The 27,886-nt window shown below is 39.2% G+C and overlaps 1 protein-coding gene and 1 long non-coding RNA gene across 2 annotated transcripts in view; one reads left to right on the top strand and one right to left on the bottom strand.

Annotated features, from left to right (window-relative positions):
• The window catches only part of LOC141771638 (uncharacterized), a 229,010-nt gene that overhangs the window by 10,809 nt on the left and 190,315 nt on the right, over positions 1-27,886 (bottom strand). The gene's annotated exons all lie outside the window — the stretch shown is intronic.
• Positions 426-9,857, top strand: calm3a (calmodulin 3a (phosphorylase kinase, delta)). Its single transcript, XM_074642109.1, has 6 exons — positions 426-567; positions 5,143-5,173; positions 5,616-5,759; positions 6,289-6,395; positions 6,948-7,083; positions 8,155-9,857. Exons 1-6 carry the CDS (start codon positions 565-567, stop codon positions 8,181-8,183), a joined length of 450 nt encoding a protein of 149 aa, XP_074498210.1. The 5' UTR covers positions 426-564; the 3' UTR covers positions 8,184-9,857.

The following is a 27,886-nucleotide window of genomic DNA, read 5'->3' as shown; positions in this document are numbered from 1 at the left end:
TGCATCAGTCTGTGACATTTTATGTTTTTGCACAAATTAAATGGGAATACATTAAGGAGACGGAGGCCTATAGCACTTCTATTAGGCATCATTCATCTTCCATACACTGGCACTTCTCCAACCGGGTGGTATCTTTGCGCGCATCTTTTAAATAGAGCAACAATTATTATTATTTTATTTTTTGCTTTCTTTGTTATGTGTCAAATGAACAATTCAGTAATGAATAGTGAACGTGTATTGCAATTAAAACACTTTCACATGAGCAGTGTTCAGTATATTGTTGGATCAATGCATTGAGAGTGTGAGGTCCTATAGATGTACCGGCGGAGGGATACAGCACTCACACTGAAGGCGTAGCACTCACCAGTGGATTGAGGTCTCCGGGCCACTCTGGTGCAACACAGCGGATATATACACAGCCTCCACTGATTCCACCCCGAAATACACACTGTTTGATATCATCTAAGTAATTCATCAGAGTAGCTGTCTTCTTAGTGAGCTCAATACAACAAACCCTTTGTCGTTTTGTCATCCTCCGCGGAGCTTTGAAACGTCAACGGCACAATGGTGAGTACTAACGGCTAACGGTTAGCTATGTTACCTAGGTAATAACGGCTAAACGTTAGCAAACGGTTAGCTACGTTACCTAGGTAGTAACGGCTAAACGTTTAGCCGCTGTTAGCTGACTAGCAGTTAATAATAGGTAATAACGTTAGCGAAAAATATTCTAAATATAGCGAACAGTTAATCTGATATTGTTTTTTTTTAGGTGGGCCTTTTTTTTAGGTGAGGAAAATATGTTTTGGTGCTGATAACGTTAGCCGTTATTACCTAGGTAACACAGCTAACCGTTAGCTATGCTAGTTAGCTAATAAAGGCTAACCGCTAGCTAGCTCGTTAGCATTGATTGACTTAGCTTTGCGGCGGTTTCGAGATAACAGCTTATCAAGTAGTCGTTATCGCATTAAAGCATTAAAGCACATAGTAACACGTAGTAACACGTAGTAACACAGGTTTCTTTACACGCTCTTAAACAACTGAGGAACACGTTGTTGTTAATGTATCAGTGGTTTATATGTAACCATCTGCAGCAGCTGCGCAGCATAATGTCACACGTCGTGTTGCGAGAGGAAACAATGTGTTGTTGTCTACTGTAATGTCTATAATCAATCATTTAGAAACCACTTTGTGGTTTAACCTCCATGCCGGAGGATCAAGGTTTGCAGCGTGTTTTATCGTTTGCTTGAGAGTGGGCGTGGTGGTGAAGGAGGTGGTGTGTAAAAATAGACCGTCCAGTGTTAACGTGATCTTGAAAACATTTCGTTTCTCTTGCATACTAAAAAAACAAAACCTCCAGCTAACTTGTCTTTGCTAACTACCGTTTTGACATCCCACATAACAAGTGTCTGCAGGCAGACAGCAGACACCTCTTGCAGGCTGCTGCTCTGAATGTAGTGAGACATGCGCAACAAGCGAGAAAAATAATTGTAATCGCCACCAATTGCGATTACATAAAAGCTGACGGGTAGTATAGTCTTGCTGCTCAGTTATTTGTCATATTGCATGGAGATTATGAAGGTTATGTTGCAGCATTTTTGTGTGTTCTTGCAACAGCACCACCATGATGATGACAGCATCTCCTCCGTTACGTGTTGCGCCATAACGCAGTCTGCTCCTGCTGAATGATCCTCTCTTTGCCCACCCCTCCTTCTCCTTCCAGCGCCTCCCTTCCCTTCCCCCCTGCATTGAACCAAACCATGCTTGGTGCAGTCAGGACCCGCAGTGCACCCTCCAAAATGGGAACCATATATATATAAATATATACACAGACACACACACACACACAGACACACACAGACACACACACAAAGCCATAATGTGCCACTATAATATAATCCCTGCTCCTCCTGTCTAATCCTTAATCATTCACTGCTGTTGTTCACTGCAGATTGTTAAAGAACAAGACACATGATCTGGGATGTTAAGGAAACTACAATATTATATTCAGTCACCTGCAGCCCTCGTAGTTTTTCTGTACTCGACATGAGAAAATGTGATATGATCTAGTTGAAAAGCAGCAATAGTGTTTTGCCGAGCACTTTTTCACACCGCAGCAGCCGTGCAAATCTCTCTAACTGTGCCATGCTGTGTCTGATCCAGACAGTGCTTGCTTCAGCACCACCGAATTGGTTGGTATAGTGGACGGAGTGAATACTCTGCAGTCTGTCTTGCTCCCCTTCTTTTTACCCCCTACCCTCCCTCCTCCAAAACCAACACGGTGACTCATTGAAATTGACTCGAAGAACACATGGCGTTACCACCACCTCGAGCTACAGAAATGTTAGCTTTAATCTCTTCGGTTTTGAAAGGAAAGGGGTTGTTAGAAACTAATTTATGCTTGTGTCTGTGGAGCAAGTGCACATGGATGTCATGCATTCATGCATTATCTCTGTAGCTATATGGGTTCATTTGATTTAATTACTTATTTCTATATTATTGTAGGCTTTATTGTAAGGATGCACAGATCCAACTTTTTCAGTCCCGATACCTGGGCTTTGAGTATCGGCCGATACCGAGTACCGATCCGATATCAGTGTTTAATTAATAAGCTTACTGTGTGGAAGTGACTGGAATCATTCTTTTATATGTACCAGGCTGGACTTAAACATTGCTTTTCTCACTTTGTAAAACAGAGTGGAATAAATAAATACATAGATATAAATTTACTGAATTGTTATTTAATATTAAAATAATAAATCGTACACCAGCAACTTGGTAGAAAAAATCTTAAAAATGAACAGGAATTACAATTCAAGTGTAAACCTTTTTAATGCAGCAACAAATTGGTCAAAACTTCAACAGGAATTAAAACATTTCAGTATATAATGTATATAGTATGTAAACATAGAATTGAATTAAATATATCGGATCCACTGTCACCGATACCCGATCCAGCTATTTGAGTCAGCTTCGGCGGATATCCGATCCGGTATCGGTGTATCCTTAATTTATTGTATGCAGCAGTTAAGTTCTTCTTGTGCCTGATCATGCCAGTTGTTTCCAAGTCATCTGAGAATAATTTCCTGACAATATGAAGGATTACACACAGACACAAAGCAGCACCCCAGCAGTCAAGCAACAGTTGACACAGGGGTTGGTCTGTGATGATAAACCGAGTGCACATCTGTTCAGTGAAAAAAGATACAAAGAGGTGGTTAGTCGCGGTGATATTCAGTGTGCTACATTGGCGACCCTGTTCGTGTCTCACTAATTATAGCAGGCGTGTGTATTTCGGGCCGTGGAGTATTTATACCCGTCCCTCATCACACTTTCTCGGCCTGAAGTGGGCATGTTGACTGACTTAGACAGGCCTGGTAAGACCTCACGAGGATGGCTGAATGACATATCGGATGAAGTTTGAAAAAATCATTTGGATGCAATAACGCAAAAGTAAAACCAATCTAAAGAGCAGCAAGTTTGGACAATATTGGCTCACTGATCTTAGCATTGGGGGTTTGTTTAAAATAGTTATGAGTGTTTCTCTTAATAAGAAAATAAACTAATATGTATGTGGTTCCACTCTCTGCAAGCACGACTATCTATTCAATGACTTTACTCAAGTAATGCAACAAGTCTTATATTTTAGATGACATAGAATGCAAGTTGCCAAATATAATATAATATAATATAATAGAGGTTAAGGCCCAATAGTTAATTTTCTTTTATTAATTAAGCCCCCCCCCCTAATAAAGGAGAGAGCCTTACATCTGTAGAGATAGTCTTTAGCTCGGTCATAGGCAGTGACTGGGCCCAGCTGCCAGATAATATCACAGTCTGTTTTGAATTAGTTTGTTTAGAGTACATTTGCATTGGCATAGATCTGTGTGTGTTGATTAAACAGTGGAGTCGGCTGCAGGTGCTCCTCATTAGGCCTACCAAAAGCTTTTAATCTCTACAATCATTGTACTGGAAGATTTTAAAGTCACATCCACCTGAGTGAATCTCTGAGTATGAAACACTCAACCCACTGAAGGCATCAAAGGTGACTGTTAAACGTCTGTAGTTTCCTCCTTCACAAAGAACCGCAGCTGTGTTATGTTGATGTGAGTTTGCAGTGGTGGGAAAAAAATAATTCAATCTCATGGACACTTAACAACTTACTCCTGTAGCTTTATCCATATTGTTTGAGGTATTTATTTAGGATCTTGCTTCTAATCAAGACAGACCAATACATTAAAAACAGATCATAAACATTTGAATTTTGAACATCCTCCCATATCAGATCTTGTTTGGGAGCTTTATGGTTTTCAAGGAGATCCTACTCGACAAGGAGGGCTGGATTGGATGGAAACAATTTTGTCAACAATCTTAAATCTAAATTTGGTAATGCTACATCTCTGGATGTAGCTAATAATCAGACTTACGGTGCTTTAGCATCTCCAGCCATATACACCATCAGTGAAGGCATCTGTTGTTTTACATTTGTATTATTTTATGTGTGTCCTAACATACTGTCATATAAACTCACCTAAAATCTGAACTAACCAACTCATTTTAACATTTGGCTGCTTTTTTCAACACTAAAAATTAGGGCTGATAGCCTCGATTATGGCAAAAAATCATAAATCGCAATTAATTTGGTCAATGTTGAGATCACGATTATTTAACACGATTACTCATTGACTTTGGAAACATCATGCATTTAGAAAGAACATTTTGTAGCCTACATTTTAAAGTTGAATGCATTAATCTAGTGCAATATTAAGGGGCTAAATCTATGAAGAATTGTGTGCTCTAACAATCTAATCATAAACTCATTGGTTGTATGAATGGTGATGGCACTGCAAAAAGAGTCACACCCATAGAGCATGGTAAACGAGAAGGGGTTCGTGGTTCAAGACGGTGAAAGCGCACTGCTGTACAGGAAAGGGTTGCGCTGGATTTATAACGCAAAACCAAACGAGAGCGCCATTGCGAAACAGAATGCACAATAATCGTTTTTATTCTTAATTACATCGGTCTACAGAACTAAAAACATTCTATGATGATAAATAAATAATTATCATTAACAGAGCTGCCCAAAATATTATGTTCATGATGGAATATCAGTGTTTTATCGTTGTCTTATTCTTTTGTTAACAGGCTGATCAGCTGACTGAGGAGCAGATTGCTGGTGAGTGCATACCGTAACCATGTTTGGTTTGTTTTAGGTTTAGCGCCTTAATTCACCACCAAACCTGAGACTCTAGGGTGTCTTAAGAGATTTAAGTAACCAGAGGTCTGTGAGGATATAAGCTGGTGGTAGGCATGGCTAAAATGAAAATCAGCAGGGATTTGAGTCACAGGATGAAACCTCACATGAAAAGCTCACATGTGCACATTCATTTTTAGACATTTTGCAGCAGATGCACCAGTAGTTTTACTCTCTATGCTGTTGTGTAGATCAGGGGTCACCATATTTTGTTCTTTCTTATCATTGAATTAGCCATGCTCAGACCCTGTTAATGCTTATCATATGCTTTCTATTCAGACAGCTTGGAAGACTGAAAGGGAAGTGTCTGTATCAACGTGGATGCTCGTGGCATACTAACAGTGTTATTTCTGTAAATGCACAGAGTTCAAGGAGGCGTTCTCGCTGTTCGACAAGGACGGTGACGGTACCATCACCACCAAGGAGCTCGGGACTGTGATGCGCTCTCTGGGACAGAACCCCACTGAGGCCGAGCTGCAGGATATGATCAATGAGGTGGATGCGGATGGTGAGGAGGAAAAGCACAAGACAATTATGCTAGTTAAAATTTATAATCACTACAATTTTAGGGGTAATCTTCATGCCAAATGTTCCTCTTGCCTTAATAAAACTATTGGGAAGTTTCACCAGTATGTGCGGTGTGGAGATATTTAGGATATCGGTAGAAGCACTTGGCTTTAAATTACTATCATGACATTTATATTGAGAAATGTGACCATTTTCTCTGGTGACGGATTACCCCTCCCTGTTACCTATGTGAAAGGCCAGAATCTTAATGCTGTTTGCTTCAAATATATTTTATACGGAGATACCGATTTCTGAGATAAGCTAAACATTTGCCAGTAGTATCAGCAATGCACATGTATCAGTTGGGCTCTACTGTTCTTGTAGCCACATCTGATTTAATACTTCATAAAAATGTGGGGTATTTCCTTTATGTTTTGTGCCATGAAAGTATTAAGTCTTCTTGGATTGATATGCTCAGTTTTTGAGTGACATAATTACCTTAACCTCTTTCTGTTTTTATGACTATGTAGGTAATGGTACAATTGACTTTCCTGAGTTTCTGACCATGATGGCCAGGAAGATGAAAGATACAGACAGTGAGGAGGAGATCAGAGAAGCCTTCAGAGTCTTTGACAAGGTACGTTAGGACAGAATAGACTGAGAATATCAACGAGCTCCACTCATTAAAATTAGGAACTCTGTTTCTGCCACAGATTTATATATCCATTGTATCCTTGTGACCGCAAGATGAAAAGACATACCCCTTCATAAAATAAATCCCTGTATGTTTAGAGAAAGATTTGTGCACGATATTGAGCTGTCACACAAGGTCGCTGTTTTATTTTACTTGACCAGCACTTTGGTCCATTAAAAGGCTTTTTATTGGTGTCTCTGCTAGATGAACGATAATCTTTAGCATTCTAACATGCAGATGTTTAGCATTAAGTACAGGTGAGACCAAAGAAGTACAGCTCACATACAAGTAATACTGACCTAGAACATCATAGAAGGAAAACTAACTTCAGTGGTATTCAGCTTTTAGCGGCTACAGCATGTAAAATGGTAAATAGACACAATAACAGTGTACAGATTGTAAAGCCCCCTGAGGCAAATTTGTGATTTGTGATATTGGGCTATACAAATACAATAGACTTGAATAAACACTAGTTGTTGTGTTGGCCGTCGGCAGGATGGTAACGGCTACATCAGTGCGGCAGAGCTACGGCACGTCATGACCAACTTAGGGGAGAAGCTCACTGACGAGGAGGTGGACGAAATGATCCGCGAGGCTGACATTGACGGCGATGGTCAGGTCAACTATGAGGGTGAGATGTTCTTTTTGGTTGCTTTCTTCCCGAAAAGATGTCATACCTTTCTTTTAGTTTGATGATTATATTATTAACACTTATTACAACCCTGCAACTGCTTGTATGTTTATTCTCTTTGCCACTTATTTTTTACTGCAACATAATCTTTGTGTTTTGACGAAAATCTTATAAGAACAAGGAACGCAATTATTATTGAGTTACTGAGACAGAAACCAGGAAAAGTGTCAGTTGCAACATGACCTTTGTGATAGGCTCTCAAATAATTTTAACAGTTTCTTGTACCAAAAGCTTTAAAGGGGCTAGATGTAAGAATCAGAAATTGCTTGTTAACAGTGACACCTGTGGCCATTAAGTCAACGACAGTCAGCGTCCTGTTGCTCGTGCTCGCTCTACGTAGACGCGAGCGAGCATCGGTCAAAACAGTGAGGCAACACGCTCAAGACTGAGCGTGATTGACAGGCATCATGTTGATTAACATTAGCAACATTAACCAGCTAAAACCACAATATCACTATATACTTCATATGTTTGGCAGTAATGTTAGCTTACCTGTCCAATAGGAATTTTGACAGCTCGGGGTCTGTTTTGATGCCCAAAACCAAACGAAGGTCCCTCCATGAACCGTAGGCTCGGCCGATGTTGATCCTAGTTTTCCCCCCCGACGGCGGTCACATTCCTACTTTGCAAGACGGGCTTTCCTAGATATAACTGAGTTTGTGTTGGAGTCCTAGTTGGGGTGGGGGCTGGTCATTTTTTGGCTTTAGCGTACTCCATTTCTAACTGAACGTTAGCTATCATTGCACACTGTTAGCCCTGTAGCGGAGCTGAAGAGAGTAAAGGCATTCATGAGCGCGCATAATATCACATCCGTTGGATTTTAATAGAGGAAACCCATAAAAGTCGCAGATGGTCTCATTTTTTAGATTAGGTTACAACCTGTTCACACATTGGCAATAATAAATGATTAAAACATGTTTATACATAACCTACATACAGTCCCTTTAACAACTGCCAAAAGTTCACTTTTTGCATCTGTTTCATTTAAACATTTTTCTGTTCTCTTCACAGAGTTTGTCCAGATGATGACTGCCAAGTGAAGAGAACGCTGACATTTCTCTCAACGTTGCTTGTCCTCCTAAGATCACTGTCTTTCAGAACCCCCCAAAAAAGGAACAATTATCAAACGATAAACAAACTCCCCCCCCCAAAAAATCACTTAATGTGTCGAATTTAACAATTTGTGCTTCAGCACATCCAAATACTTCTGAGGTATCTGTTTAGCAAACACCAACCGAACAGAATAATCCCTAGAGAAGTTAATGGACCAAGCTTTAAGAGGGCCGAGGCCCCGTACTTCAGACCAAGATTCTGCTGAGTCACCCAGCATCTGATTAATTTAGAGGAAAGGGCAACACTGAAAAGGCAGAGGGGATAGGAGCCCATGCCACAGTTCGTATAGAGAAGTTGGCTATTTAATTCTTTCCAATATTCAACAAAGAACTCTAAATACTGAATTGAGTACTCTTCTTGCATGCACCCTTTCTGTGGCGGTCTCTTGTCACAACGAGGACGCTCTGATCCCATCAGAGGTAGTGGTCAGACTGTGTACACACTGGAGGTATATACATTACTATATAGCTGTATATCTGTAAAATTTGTGTCACTATTGATTATTGCAAGAGCAAATAGTTGCGATGTAGGGTGTTCACTGGTGCTCGGTTGCAGTCTTTATACCTTGAAGAGTTCAGACGAGAACGAGAGACTGATAAGTGCTGAAGTTATGTTCCTCTTGGGGATGATATAATGTCTGGTTTTGAGTCGCGGGCTTTACATTGCCCGCAGCACTGATGGGAGACAGTAGTACGTTGTATTGCTTCAGGAGGATTATTGTGAAAACAACCACTTGAGGACTAATATATTTGTTCTGCAATCAGATATCCTGATGATACAATATTGATGTAATGCTTTATAAATGTGTTCTCAAATATTAATGTATTGATGACAAACTTTGGTCACCAAATATATCTATATATATATATATTAGTGTATTGTAAAGTTTGCATTGCCTATTGTCGTAGTAAATGACCTGTGACATGTTTTCTCTTTGGTTTTGAAATGTGCCATAATACTCTAAAAACGCCTCAACCTTCTTGCAAGACTCGTAGTTCATTAGAATATAATATAATATAACAACATATAAAAATACATGCACTTTGGTATTAAACCACGTGGATATTTAAAAAGGTTTTGTTGTAAAAGAAGAAAAAGAAACCAAATGTCACTGTTGCTGCTGCTATAACAACTCATATGTTGACTCTCATTTCTCGTCCTTGTTGGTGTCTGATCTTCGATTTGTAGTCCGGTGATTAAAACTTCAATCTGCTTGCTGTTTTACTGAACAGAATACATTATACTGTATATTCACACAAAAAACTAGTGGTGGTGAGGGGTGATAAGTGTTTAATTTGGGCTATTAGAATGGAAACTTCCAGATGAGGATGAAATAGGGTTGTAGCAAAGAGTTCAGCTTTAGAAGTGAGATTGTTTAGGTTGGCTAAATTTAAGAAGCGAGTTAGCTGAGGTGTCTTTATGATTTCCTCAAAGCACGAAACTTAAAATGCTGCTCTGCTTGAGGCGTTTTTAATTGGTCATCTTTTGATTCGGATGTCGGGAAGTAAATGGTAAATGGACTGTTATCTTCAGAAGGTATCTCAAAAAAATGTAAAGATGTGATATATTTTCCATAAATCAATAAATTGAGCTTTACTTCACCTGCATTTCACTGTCATGTTTAATCTAACGCGAATCTATTTTACACACATCCTGTTTCTGTACCACTCTTCAATATTGGACTGTTATATCAAAGGCTGTGTATTGGCAAGAATCTGGCGATTACGATGCGTATCATGATACAGAGGTTACGTTCAATATATCGCGATACTGTAAGCAAGGCGATATATTGCGATTTTTAAAAAATATAAATTTAGAGAAACTGTCATTGTATAAAGAATATCACTACATGCATAAAATCTGAGTAAAAAAGTACTTTTTTAATGAAATCAGAACAGTGCGTTCTGCATTTGCATTTATCACAGAACCTGTAACATCCAACATCATAGCACCACTTTGAGAGGACGCATACACTGAGTGGGTGCATCTCTTTGCAAATGAAATAAAGTATTGACTGAGTTAATCTTTGCATGTAAACTATTAATTAAAAATATTTTTTTTGAGAATCGATACCGTATTGCAAAACCTTGCGATATTCAATATTTTCGATATTTTCTTACACCTCTAATTATATCCTTCCGCTGCCAGTGTCCCTGTGCCAGAAAGGAGCACTAATCCCATCCAGACAGTCTCAGACTGGGTCAGGCCAAGTCACCCTATAGCCCTTCACTGGAGACACTATCCCAGGCACAGGCTATATTTAGTGGCTCATGAGATTGCTACAGGAGCCGGTGGTAATCCAGGTCAGCTAGGGTCACGACCTGTCACCCACACAAATGCAAACAAGGAGCTCTCTCCGTCCTTGCTGACAGGCAGCATCAACAGCCAATGGTACGAGGCGTTAACTGGGGCAGGCAGATGTGATTGGATGAGCGTCCACACATGCTAATCGTTTGGTTAAGTAGAGATAAGGAAACAGGAGCACACTCAGCAGGACAATAAGAAGTGCAGCATCACACAGACACTCGCAGGTGTGATTATCTCCGTCTGGTTGTGTAACGGCAGGCCGGAGATGCCCACTAGTAGTGTAGTTCCCACTCTGCTGTGTGCAATAATATAATACTCACAGAGAGGAGTGAGAGTTATAGATATTCTTTAAATGTTATGCTGGTTTCAACAGATGCACTGTGAATATAAATCATACATGTAGTGAGTTTTAGGTAATATTGGGGTGTTATAGTGGAGTTATTTGGGCATCAGTGATAGAGAAAAACTAATTACATCGAAGTATAAGTTTGTACTTTTAAGTATTTCAATTTTGTTCTTTTCTATACTATTTCAGAGGGAAATATTTTTACTTTTAGCACTGCTACAATTTAAGAGCGATAGTTCTACATTTTTACATACAAAATATGACTATTTAAGAGTCAATATTATAGATAAAACTACCCAATAATATACAGATAAATTAGCTCCACCACAACCAGTTAATGTACAACTTAAATGTTTTTTTTTGTTAACTTTTTTATTTGTTAACAATTGTAGCAACATACACAGACAAATACCCAACAATTAGCCCCCACCCCTTACACACTTAAATGGTTGGGTGACGTCTAGAAGGTAACCTGCAAATTGCAAAATCTGTTCAGAAATTGCAAAAACTTGCAAAAACTCTCTCGAGACTTGCTGCCCGACGACCTATCCTAAACTTAACTATTCGACAAGAACCACTTCAATGTTAATGCAACAATAATAATGATCCAGTGATATAATAATAGCAGGCACCCTCATATGCATCATCTGCATAATGAGAACTTTTACTTTGAGTCTTTAAGTATGTTTTGTTGCTAATACTTATGTGCTTTTACTTTAGTAAAAATGTTTTAATGCAGGACCTTCACTTGTAATTGAGTATTTTTACAGTGTGGTATTATTATTACAGTGTGGTATTATTGCTACTTTCACTTATGTAAACAATTGGAATACTTCTTCCACCGCTGGCAGAAGAAGTATTGTAAAGTACAAGTACCTAAAAATTGTACTTAAATGTACTTAGTACTATAACTTTAACACTAGGTGGTGCTGTTTCAACGCCCTATAACTCAACTGCCTATGTCAGATTTGGGACACATGCTGTGAGGCTGAGACAGGAAGCAGACCCAAGGCTGTAACTGAAAACAGCTGGATGAACAAATTGTTCAACCTTTCAATGAATTAGATGCAGCTTGTTTTGAGCCAACCATTTCTTCTTAAAATACAGAAATAAGACGTGTGTGTGTGCGTGTGTGTGTGTGTGTGTGTGTGTGTGTGTGTGTGTGTGTGTGTGTGTGTGTGTGTGTGTGCATGCATGCATTGTATTGCAAGTTATTCATTTGTTTGTTCAGGTGCACCACACCCATTACCCATAATTGTGTACTCTTTGCAATGTAACCTAATCACCCCTTAGCTGGGGAAACACTGAGTGTCCCCTTTCATTCTCATTAAGCCTGAGGGAGTATTTTGTGTAAACTGCATTGTCCTATAACTATTTTAGGAATAATATGTTTGTATAGTTCATTTAATGCATACGAACAATCCCTCCCCTTGCTAGAACATAAACAACAGTATCTCCCTGTTCATCGTCGTGTTATATCTGCTGTTTTGACATGATTCACTATCACCTGCAGCTTCTTGCCTGCCTTTCTCACTTTGCATGTGACCAACCCAACATTGTTAACACATTTGCTTGCTCCTGCTCATCTTCTCACAACACGTCCAGTCATCATGAAACCCAGTTACAGGAACCACGGCTCTACAAGCCCTTTTTGTGCAGATTACTAAACATGTGGGTCAACCTCAAGTAAATTGCAACAAAAACAAACTCAATGGAAAATTGTGAAAATATGATCCTACCCAAAAATGCCCTTTTAGCCATATTTCAGTGACCGTACAAGCTTACATTGTTATGCATGCTAGGTTGGACCATGGTGTGATTTTTCCGTGAAGAAAAAAATACACATACAGTATATCAGTGATGAGAATTTATAATTATCACATCATCTTATTCTACCCAGATCTGGTCTTATTCTACCCAGATCTGGTCTTATTCTACCCAGATCTGGTCCTATTCTACCCAGATCTGGTCCTATTCTATCCAGATCTGGTCTTATTATACCCAGATCGGGTCCTATTCTACCCAGATCTGGTCTTATTATACCCACATGTGGTCCTATTCTACCCAGATCTGGTCTTATTCTACCCAGATCTGGTCTTATTATACCCAGATTGGGTCCTATTCTACCCAGATCTGGTCTTATTCTACCCAGATCTGGTCTTATCATACCCACATGTGGTCCTATTCTACACAGATCAGGTCCTATTCTACCCAGATCTATCAAATACCAATTACAAAATACTCCAAAAGTAATTGTTCTTCCACTACAAGTAACAGAAATACTGCCCATCTCTGATTTTAACCGTTTCTAATATGAAATATTTATTGTCATTAGGGTGGATGGGGGTCATTTTGAGTTTCTCGGATTTCAGGATTTTCCCTTCGGATTAGTCATGAACACTTTAGATATGTCAAAGAGGATACCTTTAGGGGTACGATACAAGTAAAATAACTTTTGTTGCTATTTCTGTGAGGGCAAGTTACATTATTACTGGCCTAGACCACCGTCTACTTCAGTTGTTTTAGTGAGCTAATAAATGACCACACTGTATGTTTTCGTTGTCTACAATGTTTTGCCTCAGAGATATGAATCCCTCACATTTGATGGATGTGTCTGAGGTGAAAAACAACACATCCATTGTGAGAACATACCTGAATTTATCTTTAAAACATTTTAAGATTATTTTTTGCCATTCCCGTCTCTATTGGACAGTTGATATGATGGAGAGAGACAAAGGTATGACGTGCAACATAGCTGCGGTTATATGGTATCCATCTTAACCACTCATCCGCCGGGACACTCTCTCTTTTAGTATTTTCTGGAAATTGCTCAAGAAGGACACAAATCAGCATTAATTTGTCATATTTACCACTGCATTGAAACCAGATGTCCATGTAATACATTTACCAGAAACACATTTTGAACTAAACACACATATCTGATAACTACAATGTGTTCAGGTGATAGTTCCTTTTTCCATTTTATGAATTGATGAAGAAGACCATTAGCAAATTAAGTAATAGATTATGGAATAATCCTCCAAATTTTTGCCTGAATTTTGAGGACACATTTCAAATAAATTGCGCTTTTTGTCTTTTGGAGCCACATTTATATGTTTAACTACTTAAAGGAACAGTGTGTAACATTTCGGGGGATCTATTAGCAGAAATGGAATATAATATTCATAACCATGTTATTAGAGTATAATCACATGAAACTTCATATCTACATAGGGAGCGAGCTGTCTTCACGAAGTCCGCCATGTCTCTCCACCATGTTTCTACAGCAGCCCCGAACGGACAAATCAAACACTGGCTCTAGAGAGAGTCTTAAGTGTTTTTACGTTACCTGAAGGCCACCGTAGTTCTCCGACACGCTTGTGAAACTGCGGTAACGTGAGCCGCAGAGTGCTAAACCGTGCTACCGCAAGCCACCGTCTGACTTCTGTTGCTCCTAAAATAGTCTTACACCAGAACAGCAGTGAAGTGCGGCCTGCAGCGGGCCGTTTGATTCTGCGGCAAATTGCGGCCAAACTAAAAGTTGGGAAAAGTTTTACTTTTAGCTGCAAAGTGCGGCCTTTGACATGTTGACCTGTGTTTCAAAGAATTTCTTCCTGCCTGAAACACATGAATACTCCTCCCGGACGCAGACAAATGTAATTATTGCTGTGAGCCGCACTTCACCGCTGCCTGGTGTGAATTCGGCGGTATTACGGTAAGGATGGCCTCTGAGCGAGGCGAACGGCAATACCACAGTTTTGCACTCTACAGCTCACGCTACCGCAGTATTGAAAGGGAGGAGTGAGTTGAGGGGTACTCAGTTGGTTGCAATCTGCAACCACACCACTAGATGCCACCAAATCCTACACACTGTACCTTTAATCACACTGTCCTATGTGCCTTTACAGTTTTCACACCTTGATAAGTTGTATGGTAGAGCGTTAACAATTTATAAAATGTGTTCAGTTGTATTCTTTAAAAGTCATGCTCAAAAGCACTTGAATGTGTCTAACTATAAATTTGACACCCAATTTTGTTTTTCATTTGTTTTCCATTTTCATTTCTCACAAAATGTGTGAGGCCACGCAGCCAATGCAGTTTTTATTGTACTAAAGCAGTGGTTCTCAAACTTTTTTCACCAAGTACCACCTCAGAAAATATTTGACTCTCCAAGTACCACCATTATGACCGATGTTATAATACAGTAGTGAAGGCCTACCCTATTCAGCAATGCAGAGTTCACGCCCGAGGCAAATTTATTCCTAATAAGAATATTACTTATTGTTGACTTTTGTCAGCCACATCCACGCTGTACAAAGGGGGAGCACTAGAACTGGCACTTAAACTCTTCCACACAACTCTCATACTACGCAAGGGGCAGCCTCTCACACGAGGCCTGCACGATATGAGGAACATCTGCAATGTGAGATAACACTGTTCAATATTGCGATGACGATATGACTTGCGATAAATAAACAAATATTGAAGTGTGCATATTAGCTATACAGTTTAATACCTAGTTACGTTAACCATCCCTAAATATAATGATTGTTCTTACTCATCACGTTCCAGACAGTATTTTGTGATGTGTTCATCACGCATGTTCATATGATGACGGTGAAAATACGAGTTATGGGTCAGCCCTATTTCTTATTAATTTAAAAAATATATTTTGGAGATTCCTTTGCGTACCACTACAGAGAGCTTTCGTACGTACCACAGTTTGAGAACCACTGTACTAAAGGACATCACGTAACCTCTCTACTTGATAAGAAATGTTCATTCTTGAGAAGAACACAGTATTCCAGTAACAACGTGACTGAGAAGACGTACAATAGGTTGGCATAACATTGTTATCCTCCTTATACAGTGATATCACTGAACATGTTCATGCTTATATGATGACTACACTGTCTCTTGCACAACACTTCAGTCATTGTTGTGTGCTATCACAGCCTGATTGTGCTGTGTAATGCTCACTATCGCAACACAATAATATTAATATCACAGTTTTCAAAATTGAAATCGCTCTGGGTTATTTAAACCTTATGTCAATAAAACACAATGCAATGATAGCCACAGTTTAGAAAATGATGATAGTATCTCAAATGAGATTATGGATGAGTCATTCCTGGAAAACTATGCTTCAATCAATAAAAGAAATTGATGTGAGACACTCAAAGAAGAAACTATTAAGTTTGAGAAAATCCTCCTGTGGCCTTAAATGGTTGGTTCTCAGAACATTATTACTCTATCAATACATCCGTGAAGTGGTTTTAAATGGGAAATTCTCACGAGGTCACATTTCTAGCAGACCACAATGGCATTCTGTTTTCATTTCTTGACTGTACTGAACTGTGATGTGTGTCCAGTAACCTCAAAACTCTGCCCAAAACACTGTCATGGCTGATGAAAACCGCTAAACTGTAGTTTTCTTTTGTTGGTTTTGTTTGTGTGCAGTACCAAAATCACTCCGATAACTTTTTAAAAACACATTCTGGATGCCTGCAGAAGGTATTTTACAGTTGAAAAACTCAACTCAAGGTCCACTTACTTGCTTGTTCTGAAGCTTTTGACCATATCGCACAGTCTTCATCAGCAGATAGTGTTTGCTCTTAGCCTGTTTGCTCTTAGCCTTGAATGAATGAGTCATCGAACTGATCCTTCAAGCCACCATGGACGAGAACTCTGAAAAGCTCTGAAGCATAACGAAAAGTTTGAACATACAATTCCATGAGCTTCATTTGCTGATGAAGACCACGAGGAAGGGTCAAAAGCTCCAGAACAAGCAAGTCAGGGCCGGCTCTAGCCCTTTTGTTGCCCTCGGTGAAATTAGGATTTGGAGCCCTCCCGTGACGGCACCACTCTTGTGTTAGGGTTCCACCCCCCAGAACCCTAACCCTAACACACATCAGACCAGGTTTTGCACCCGTAAACCGCAACCCACATCAGACGTCACAGTGGTTTTATGACAAAAATTAAGATGATTATTTTTGTAAATAACTATATTTATTATGATATAAATAAATAATTGTCAGTTTCACTACAATTTGCACTTTTATTAATAAATAAGTGTAGCCGGGCAGATGAAAAAGTGTGAGAGCGTTACAGGGATAAAAAAGTGTATTTCTTTATTTGTTTGTTCATTTGTTACCTCAATGCAGGAAATGAGGAAGGGCACCCACTGGCATTTATTTTTTTTATTATTATTTTAATTTATTTTATTTTTTTAGAGGGCAACCAGCGCCCCCCAGAAGGTGGCACCCTAGGCGACCGCCAAAATGGATTATGCCTTAAACCGGCCCTGAAGCAAGTACACAGACCTTGAGTTGAGATTGTTTTGGCAACTGCTGTTTCTGAGGTCAAGACTGAACTACAGTTGAAAGAAGCTCAACAAACAGCTTATTGACAATGGGCCTCATTCTGTGGTCGAGAGCACTCGAAAAGAAAAATAAAGAAAAATCTTGTTTTCGAAGTCCACATATTGTTCGTCCAATGCAAGGAGACAGAAGTTTTTTCATTTGAGGAACATAAAAAAATGCATGAATATCATATAAACAAATTTAGATTATTATGTATTTTAGAGTAATTATAATGATGGATGAATGGATTATTAAAGAAATACTACTAATTAATTTATACCAATTGAGAAGCATGGCTTACATACTGTTCATACTTTTCGAATTTCTGTAATGCCAGTACTAATGCTCTGGAAAATCACATGTTTATTTGGTTTAACAGTACCAGTAACAGTAATAATATAAGCCTATATCTGTTTCCATTCATATGCTGCCCCAATTAAGAGAAATTTAAGAGAATGTTGCTGCATGAGGCCCAATGAGTATATCGTATATCTCTCTCTGTGTTTTTGTCCTGTGTTTGTGTTGCTGTGGGCGTGGCCCACACACACCTGTCAGCAATCCGCTCATCATCCCTCCCAGTCGACACACCTGCCTCCCGTCAGCTCGTCTACCTGCGATTTTGTTTCCTTGTGTCTTTAGTGCTCTAATGTTACTCTCTTTGTGCTCCGGATCAGCTTTCCTGCTTCTCCTGCCTGCCTGCAACCCCCCACGCCCGCCACGCTCTCCCTCATTGCTTTTGCTCGCACTCAAGCACTACCGCCATCACTCCTTCATCCTTTGGTGCCTTCAAATGAAACTCGTGAGCTTGTGTTTAAAACACGGGAAGTCGTGTACACGATATGCTTGGTGTTCAAGTGGTTAAGTCGTGAGAACACCGCTGCTGCTAAGCAACGGCAATATTAACGTTACTGTCGGCGTCTAGAGGCAAGAGGCTAACGATTCAGCAAGCTAGCAAGCGGGTAACATAATGCAGGAAATGCAAAGACATAATGACAGAGGGAAAAGATGAGGCTGTTGGGAATATCAACATTTTCCTCAGACCTATTATAAAATTACGAAGAAAAACAAAACCCGACTTAAATTACAATATATTCACTTATTATGCACCGAAAAATTAACTTCCATTGCCTCCGCCATTTCTGACAACGTCAACAAACAGTTTCTCCATTTTTTCCCTCTTAAAAAGGTTTTTTTTGGTGAAGTTTCTCCTTATCCGATGAGAGGGTCGTACTGTAAAGGACAGAGGGTGTTGTATCCTGTATAGATTGTAAAACCCCCTGAGGCAAATTTGTGATTTTGGGCTATACAAATAAAATTGACTTGACTTGACTTGAAAAAACACGTAACGACTCGTGAACTCGGAGCTTTCAGAAACTTTCCACTTACGAGGTCGTGAATACCACAAGAGTATATGGACTCTTCCCGTGAACACGGAAAATGCGACCCCATTTGAAGGCACCATTTATCCCCTTTGCAATAAAGACTCTTTCTTACCAACACTGCTCTGGTCTGTGTTTTGCGTTTAGGTTCCACTCGTCGCCATAGGCCTAAAACATTGTGGCTAATTTAAAGATGAGAGTGGTGCCATTTGGTAATCTACGGATACCTGCTGCAGGCTTAAATGTTAATCATCTTAGTAAACCTAGTTGTAGTGCATGTTTTTGTGTTGGTGTGTCTATCATTACAAGACTCAAGATTGTGAGACATAAGAGAATGTGATACAAAAACCCAACTTGTCTTCATCCACACATCAGAGCGTGTTTCTGTATTGTAGTGTCCATGGCATGTACAGAACAGCACAACTTTCTGCTAACATGCCAACAATGAAATGTACCACGTTTTATTGATATTGTGCGACTCTACACCTGGCAGTGATGACACAAAATCATGATGATTAATAGGAGAGTAGAAAGTTCCCCCTGCTGAGCTCCTGAACTTTAATAACTGTTACTGGTAAGATACAGCGAAAGAGAAGTGAAAACCTCTTTCTTTCGACACTACTAGAAAAGGGAATTGCAGTTTCTTTCTGACTTAAAGAGCAGGGGAGGACTGGAGTGATATTTCACTTTGGTAGTGTGCCATCTCTTTCACTTTGTGGCATATCATGTACATCTGATTGAGGGTTCAGCAGAAGCAGTCTGGAATTTTCTGGTATTTCATTTTTAGATTGGGAAATGTGTAATGGTCTCAATATGCTTCAGACGAACTGCATCATACCGCATGTTTACCGACCACATCTAAAGGCTGAAGTGTTTATAACGTGAGTGCTCCAAACGGCCACACAAATGTGTAAAACCAGAGGTAATCTCTTCTGAAGAATTTGGTGTCTTTTGTGTGTCTTTGGGGGGGTTTCTGGCAGGGAAAACAGTTTCACACTTTCAAACAGTCTCTTCTCTAAAGCATGCATTGTGTGCAGGCTGGTCTCATGCGCTGTTCGCAGCTATACCTATGAAAAGTAATGCACTGTAATTTGTGTATATCCCACAAAATCAATTTGTGTGTTAGTCACATAATCGTGAAGCAGGAAATATAAATAGCAGCAAACGCCACGTAGTGAGGAGGTCAGGGTGGATGGGTGGGTCAAAAAATACCGTACTTTTTACCTTCACCCAGGAGACCGCGTTCATATTCAGAGTAAAACCAGAAGTTAACGTTGATTTATTTGTCACATAACTTACGTATTTAAGTAACGGCACTAGTTATTTTAAGCCAAACCTAACTAAATAGTATTGTTGCCTAAACCTAGCCAAATCTTTTCCTAAACCTAACTAAGTAGCTTTCTTGCCTAAAATCAAGGAACTTGTTTCCTGTGAAGGCGGAAGTTCATTTTAAAAAGACTGTATGCATGTAACGAGCAGAAATGTACATGTTTTCCCGTACATTCATAGGAAAATAAAAGAAAAGGGAGGAATTCCTTTTTCTTAAGATATCATAACCGATGTATGAGAATATGTTGCAGTGTGGCATTTGTGTGTAATGGAAAGTGGTAGAATTAGTTGTGTCAGGAATGAAGAAGAGAAAAGGTTATGCGTTCACACCTCCACACACCTGGTCAAACGCCGCTAAGTGGCTTTGTCTAGGTTTCAGAGCGTTGCTAAAACTGTCAGACGCAATAGGTTTTTATTTAAATGTCCCTAAAATATATGTTGTGTTTGGGCGTGTGCTTTAACAAGAGAAACTCTTCAAAGTTTGAACATTACTGTATATGTTGTTGATCATACTTTTCATTTGGTGTGTGGGAAGTGAAGTCAGACGACGTCCATGCCAGCTGAGGCCTGTTTAGACAGAGACTGTACAGCACACAAAGCTACTGTAAAACAACCTCTGTTAGCAGAGAAAACATCTTGAAATTCCATTATGGTTTGAATTACATGAAACAAGGTGAGCCAATGCAGGCCTGGGCCATTATTTCTGTATTATTGGTGCCTGTGTATTGTCTACAGGATTGGGAAAGTCCTGTCTGTTTCTGTGTAGATTTCCATTGTACCATATCTGTGGGTGTGCCTCTCAAATGTCAGTCACACTGTATATTATTTCTAAGTAAATAGTTCAATACTAAGGAAGGCCCTCCTTTAAATAGCACAGAATTAGAAAAAGTAAGTAATAGGTGATTTGAGAAGTTGTCTTGTTTTACTTTGAAATTAATTGAATTTAATTAAGTCTTGGTTATGTTGTCTCAAATGTATGGAGGACGGAATCTGACAAAATCTAAAATAAATAAATAAATATGCCATTAAATGTACCAAAAATAATATTAAAAATAAATGTAGGCATTAATTAATGGATGAAACGTGACATAAATTGATGGGGAGGAGACCGGCAGTGGGTCCGAGAAACAGTTCAGCTCCAGTCGGTTGATGTGCACACCTGCACTGGTCGGAGAATGCAAGACCAAAGACCTGAGGCAGCGGCGGGCGGAGCAGCAGCAGGCCTACGACCCGCTGTAGCTGGGAATGAAGACTGGAGTTGATAAGCATACAGGGTTAGCTAGATAGCTAGCTAGCATATAGTCGATCTATGGCATAGATAATGCAAAGAATCTATGCACTCTGACTATGTGACCCACATTGAATGACAGTCCCCTCATTTGCATAATGAGGCAGAAATACATTAAGAAATGTATAAAGAAAAGAATACAGAAATAGTTTAGCTTGTTAGAAATAGTTTGGGGAAATAAATAGGGGGGGAAATGCAAAGGGAAAATCATGCAGAAATAAATATATAGATAAATACATGTTATTTAATAATGAATATTTTATTTAAAATACATTTAAAATAAATGCAAAAATAAATACAAAGAGTACAGAGATAGGAGAATTAATAAATAAGTTAATAAATAAAGAAGCAAATTAAAAATATCAATATATGTCATGTTTATCAATTAATTAATTAATGCCTACATGTATTTTTAATATTATTTTGATACATTTAACGGCATATTTATTTATTTATCGATTCATTATTTATTTTTGATTTTGGCAGGGTCCATCCTCCATACGATCGAACTACAGAATTCAGTTTACAGAATGTAGCTTCAATGTGTGTATTGTAGGACAAATAACTCAGAGTAACAAGAAGCATCTCTGAGAATATGTGTACTGCTATAAAACAGTATGTGGTTTTAATGTCTAATTTTTTTATGTGTAGATGTTGTATTATGTCATACTGTAGAGATGTGATCAAAATCAAATTTACTGTAGACAAAAAAAAAAGATAAATCGGATGTTAATTTCTCCAGTTTTTACCTGTTTTGCTACTAATTTATATAAAACATGAGCGGTTTCTTTTGAAAGTACCAACAGGTCGGGAGAGCCGATACATATATATGAAGTCCTCTACTAGCACTAAGACTAGAGCTGCAAACCTGATTTTAATGCATAACCAATGTGATGTAAAATGTGCAAAAACTTGAATAAGCTCTTCTGATGGAAGTCTTAATGAGTGCTTTATTAAAAGCAGGTGTGCTGGACAGGTCAACCAGTTGGTGCCTAATTAGAGTGATCAAGCTGTAAAACGTTATATAGAAATACTGTGCAGTATATGGAAGGATTCATTGGACTTGTACTGTGACCTCTTAAATTGCTAATCTTCAGGTAAACAATCAGGAAACAATTACCAACAGAACTGGTGTGTATCAGAAGCTCAAATACACCCAAAGTATTTTCATCAGTATGTCAACCATGTGTGTGTGTGTGTGTGTGTGTGTGTGTGCTCTCACTGTTGACAACAGCGGCATTTCCATCACCAAGTCTTTACACTCGGCATCATGTCCGGGTCATTGAACAGTGTTTACAATTATGGATGTTAAAACCTGTTTTGCGTCGCTGGTTTTCTAACTGTAAAAACAAACACAAAGAAGGAATTGACGTCCTGAGAGGCAAAAACTCTCCAACATCTTGACATTCACAGCTGAAAACATGTGCTCGCTGATTAAATAATTTGATCATTAACATTTCCATGACTTATCAACTAGATACTTATCAACTGATGAAAACAAAGGAAATGCTCGACAAATATGGCAAGCAGACTGGGTAAAAGTAGAAAAAAATATGTCCACACACACACACACACACGCACACACACACACACACACACCCTTGTTGGCTGCATGAAATATGACAACACACAACGTCAAGAGTGACCTTTTTCATAATCAAATTAGAGGTTTTTTTCTACTTATTTGTAGTTTCTACTTTATATTCAGGTCTCTGTTACTAACAATCTGTTTTCAATTAGGGATGAAAGAGTCCTACTATAAAAACAGTCCTGACCGAGCCTCCCTCGGCTCCATATGTTTCGTAATTCCGGTCAAAAACCATCCCTTGTGATAAATCTCTCTGTCATTAAAATATGTGTAAATGCGCAAGTTTTTATTGATACTGCATCTCTTCCTGAAAATTGTAACATTCGTTGTTTCATGTTCCCACCAGCTTTTAGAAAAGCAGCCAGATGTTGACACACGACACCTCATTCATTTAATAGTCAGTGGATAGGAGCCCGGTTTGCTCTGGGATTCAATTGGAGGAGGAAATGATGCTCACCAGACCAGGCATATCCGTCTTATGGTGAGACAGCTCCAGAAAAACACACACAAACATACACACACTATTCTGGACATGTTACTGGTCATACTCTCTCTACATGATGTTTTACAAATAATCAGAAAACATTTTGTTTTGATTCTACCGCTAACCTCTTCTATTCATGATCTGTCCGTTCTTGACTGTACTTGAAAGTAGCTGATCCCTGAGTCGTCACTGTAAGATACATTTCTGGCTGTCACCTGTAAGCAAAAACAAGTCAATACAGGTAAATAAAACTGTATTCAACTGGAGTTTGCATTTTCTAATCTGTCTTCCAGGACAGTATGCAGACAGATCAAAGACAGATCGAAGTGTTTTCAATATTATGTAATGTGTTTTCATGTTTCCTTGAATGAAGGCACGCACATATCGGTTCCAAATTAGTTGGAACAGTAAGTTACAATATCTGGTTTTAATCCATCCATCTTGGATCCATTACTTAGTTCACCCATCCATCCGTCTATTTATTCCTCCATATTTTCATACTTCTCTCCATCATCATCCATCCAGTCATCCGTCCACTAATTTATTTAAACAGATTCTGCATTCACATGTAGAATTTTGTAGTCCGATTAACTACGGCTTTCAAAGTTACAGCCGTAAATGTAAATTTGTTTTAACGCCACTAATTTCTTCAACGCATTAACTTGCGAATTTTAGGTTGTACGGGCTCAGTTTTAAAGATAGAGTGGCATCATTTGAAACTAGAAAACCTAAGGAATCCATTGGTACCAACCATGCCATACTAGCTTGCTGCGGAGGTTACGCTAAATTTTGGAGAGGAAAAACTGACATGGCCATTTTCAAAGGGCTCCCTTGACCTCTGACCTCAAGATATGTGAATGAAAATGGGTTCTATGGGTACCCACGAGTCTCCTCTTTACAGACATGCTCACTTTATGATAATCACATGCAGTTTGGGGCAAGTCATAGTCAGCAAACTGACACTCTGACAGCTGTTGTTGCCTGTTAGGGCTTCAGTTTGCCATGTTATGATTTGAGCATATTTTCTATGCTAAAGGCTGTACCTGTGAGGGTTTCTGGATAATATGTGTCATTGTTTGAGTTTTAAATACTTGACAAATCTCCCTTTAAGGTACATTTTGATCAGATAAAAAAATGTGGATTTATAATCACGATTAACTCTGGACAATCATGCGATTAATTGCGATTAAATATTTTAATCAATTGACAACCCTAGTATTTGACCAATCATGTTCGAGCAGGCTTTGGTTGAATGCAGGTGAACAGTCTGTGTGGTGAGCAGAGGCTGAACGCATTGGCCGAAATGCAATCTCTGAACCCACCAGCTATCGTCTGACGATGATTTAGCTTTATATTGGTATAAAACTATCTTGTAAACTGGCTACTTGTGAAACAATCCGCTCGTACACGTCGTCTCTCAAGTCCAACTCCAGTCTGGCATCTGAAGTTGCTAATTGGACTATAAACAATGAGCAGCGCACGGAAGAGGAAGTCTTGGCCCGGATATCTACTGGTTTCACTGGAACCTCTGTCATCAGACCGATAGACGAAAGGTTCAGAGATTGTTCGTCCACTAATCTTCCATTCATCACCCAACCAACTATCAAACCAATCCAGTCATCCATCAATCATCTATTCATCTAACTGCACGTTTAAGCCACCACACCTATTTACCCTTTAATTATCAACATACACATGCAACCAAACACCAGCAGCTCCTATTGCAAATCGATGCTCCGCTGCACTTACTCTAAACTGCTTATGTATCATAATAAGAACTTGTGTAAATGTACCAAGCTGTTATGATCTCGGTGTCTCGGTTGGTATGTTCACAAACTGGCCCGCCGGTTTAGGGAAAATGTCTGCGTCTGTTCTGAGCATCCATGTCTGTTATTTATTTAAAGATGGCAGTCTGGTTTGTTTTATCGGCGGTGCGTCTGTAAACACCCCGCGTGCCATCCACGCCTTAAGGTGCCTTGTGGTAGTTAAAAGTAAATTAGAGCTTTGTTTGTCAGAGATGGAGCGAAACTCGGGAGAAGATGAAAAACAAATATCTGCATGTCTTTGTTTAACAATATCACAGTGGCCCGAGCCAGCGAGCTACCACCCACTACCAGCTGTGTAACTGTGCATCCACACTAACAGAGCGTGAAACACGGAGAAACTCGATCTCCATTACTCCATCCAGAATTGGACATTGGCACTACGCTGTTATCATTATGTTCGGTCAATAACAGCAACAGGAAGCAAGTGTGTAGAATTACTGAGAGTGGGAAGCTAAAATGTAATTACTACGCAGCAGTTTGTATTCATGGGGATGTTATTGGTGCTTATTTTAGGTGTCGTGAAAAGAAACCATTAAGGGGAGCAGCGATGGCTCCTCACGACTTTCATTATTACATTCTGTGTCTGCGGAAATGGTGATGGGTTCATTACGTGTCATTTTAGATCTAACAGCCAACATATCATCACAGCAGCTGGCTCTGGCTATTGATTTGTTCTTGTGCTTTTTGAACAATTCTACCTGCAGATTCAGTTTGCTATCTTAAAAAGGCCCTGCACACACACTCACACACAGGTGTTTTCACTTATTCTAACTGATTAGACCTCTCATAGCAGGAAAAGTACAGGTGTTACTAATAACACTAACGATGGCCCCACTCTATTCAAGAGTGACAGTGAGTGTGACAGTGAGCCAGCATGCACGATAACAGGACGCTGAAATCAAAGCAGCTAAATGGAATTCAGCCATCGTTAATTTCATTATTTACACCTGTGCTTTTCCTACTGTGACATGTCAAAATATCTTCCATGAAAAAGGGCTATTGGGAGACACATGCTGGAGATCACGCGGTACATTAAAACCACATGTACCAATAAGAAGGATAAAGGAAGGATAAAGGTGTACCGCGGCTGTGGACTGCATCACTGCCTCCAGGTAGGGTTTAACACAATGAGCAAAGATGTGAATCAAATATGGTCAACGTCAGGTCAAACCTCTATATACAAAGCAACTGTAGGCTGTAACTGCGGCATTTTCCTGCAGATCAATTGAAACAAGCTTTAGTAACATCTACCGTGTTTGGACAAATGATTGTCACACTCCTCCCCTGGGACCAAACAATTTAATTTGATAAATTACACACAACAAAGCACGGAGCCTTCCTGCCCCTGTAGTGATGGTAGGGTGACCAGATCCCAACAAATCAAATGTGGGACACAGAGTATGTTTGTGTGGGACAATGTGTTACCAATGCTGAGGTAACACATTGGTATTATATGTGATCTGTAAAATATGATTCATTATTATAGGTAAAACTTCAAAACAATATATAAATTAGTTCAAATTACATTATTGCTGCTTATAAATTCATGTAGTAATAAAAATCCAATGCAATTTATATGATAATATAGAATCTGGTTAATCTGCATAGTGAGTACTTTAACTTGTGTACTATGTAGTTAAATATTTTTGATAACACTGTACGTCTAGAGTCAAATTTCTAATGCAAGGGTTTTACTAAATGAGTAATATTTTGTATTATTGTGTTTTGTTAAAGGATCCCAATGCATCTTTCCCCAATGAGTCCTTGTTGTTGCACAAACTGTATGTCGTATGAGCACACGTTGTGTTTTCTGTACAGCTTTTCTCTGGTTCCTGCACTTTTTTCTACAAGTTCAAATATTTGACAGCATATTCAGGAGCACATTCTTAACCCTGAGGGGTCATATCAGAGCATGCAGTCTCTTCCAGAGCACACCCACTGTTTGAGGATTTTCCTCTCTCTCCTCTCACCAAAAGCTGTGTCCACAAATGGCCAACAACAGAAAGTAAATGATGCAGAAACGAAGAGTGAACCAGCAAAAACAAGCAGGGAAAACTGGCTTTCATGGCGTGTGTATTCAGCTAAAGCTCTGGTTCTCCCCTTTCTTGGTTGAGCTGCACCAAACGCTGCGTGAAATATAAACTAGCCGAGATTAAGTCTATTCAAAACACCTTTTTAAAAAGCAAGAAGAGACACTGCCAAACCAAATACAAAAGACAAATTGGATTACATATTTTCTGAGCTCTCATGGGGGAACAAGCAAATACTGACCAAAGTGTCTGTGTCAGTACAGCTTCAATCTATTGGTGTCTGTGTTTTGTTATTTATTTCAGTCTATAGGCTACTGCAATAAAAGTCCCCATTTCTATAGTTCACTCTTAAAGTCATATGTTTAGGTTTTGTGTAAATTTGAGAAAAAAATCAGAAGCAGCAGTGGGTCGAAATGGAGCAAATATGATTAAAAAAAAATATTTTTATAAAACGGTCACTATATCCTGACAGTAGTACATGAAACAGGTAATCTGAAAAAAATCATGTACCTCTGTGTCCTCCAGTGCTCCTAATGGCATCTGCAAGATTTCGCAGACCGGAGGAAAACAACCAATCAGAGCCGAGCTGGAGCCTGCCATCTCTGAGCAGCTGTCAATCAATCGGGAACTCCGATCAAACTGTCAAACTAGGCAGCGCTGATCAAATATGAATCAATATTCTGTTACTGTA

The sequence above is a fragment of the Sebastes fasciatus genome, chromosome 7, assembly GCF_043250625.1.
Source record: "Sebastes fasciatus isolate fSebFas1 chromosome 7, fSebFas1.pri, whole genome shotgun sequence".
NCBI lineage: Eukaryota > Metazoa > Chordata > Actinopteri > Perciformes > Sebastidae > Sebastes > Sebastes fasciatus.
Note: the sequence above shows the minus strand (reverse complement) of the source record. Positions and strands in the feature narration are given on the sequence as shown.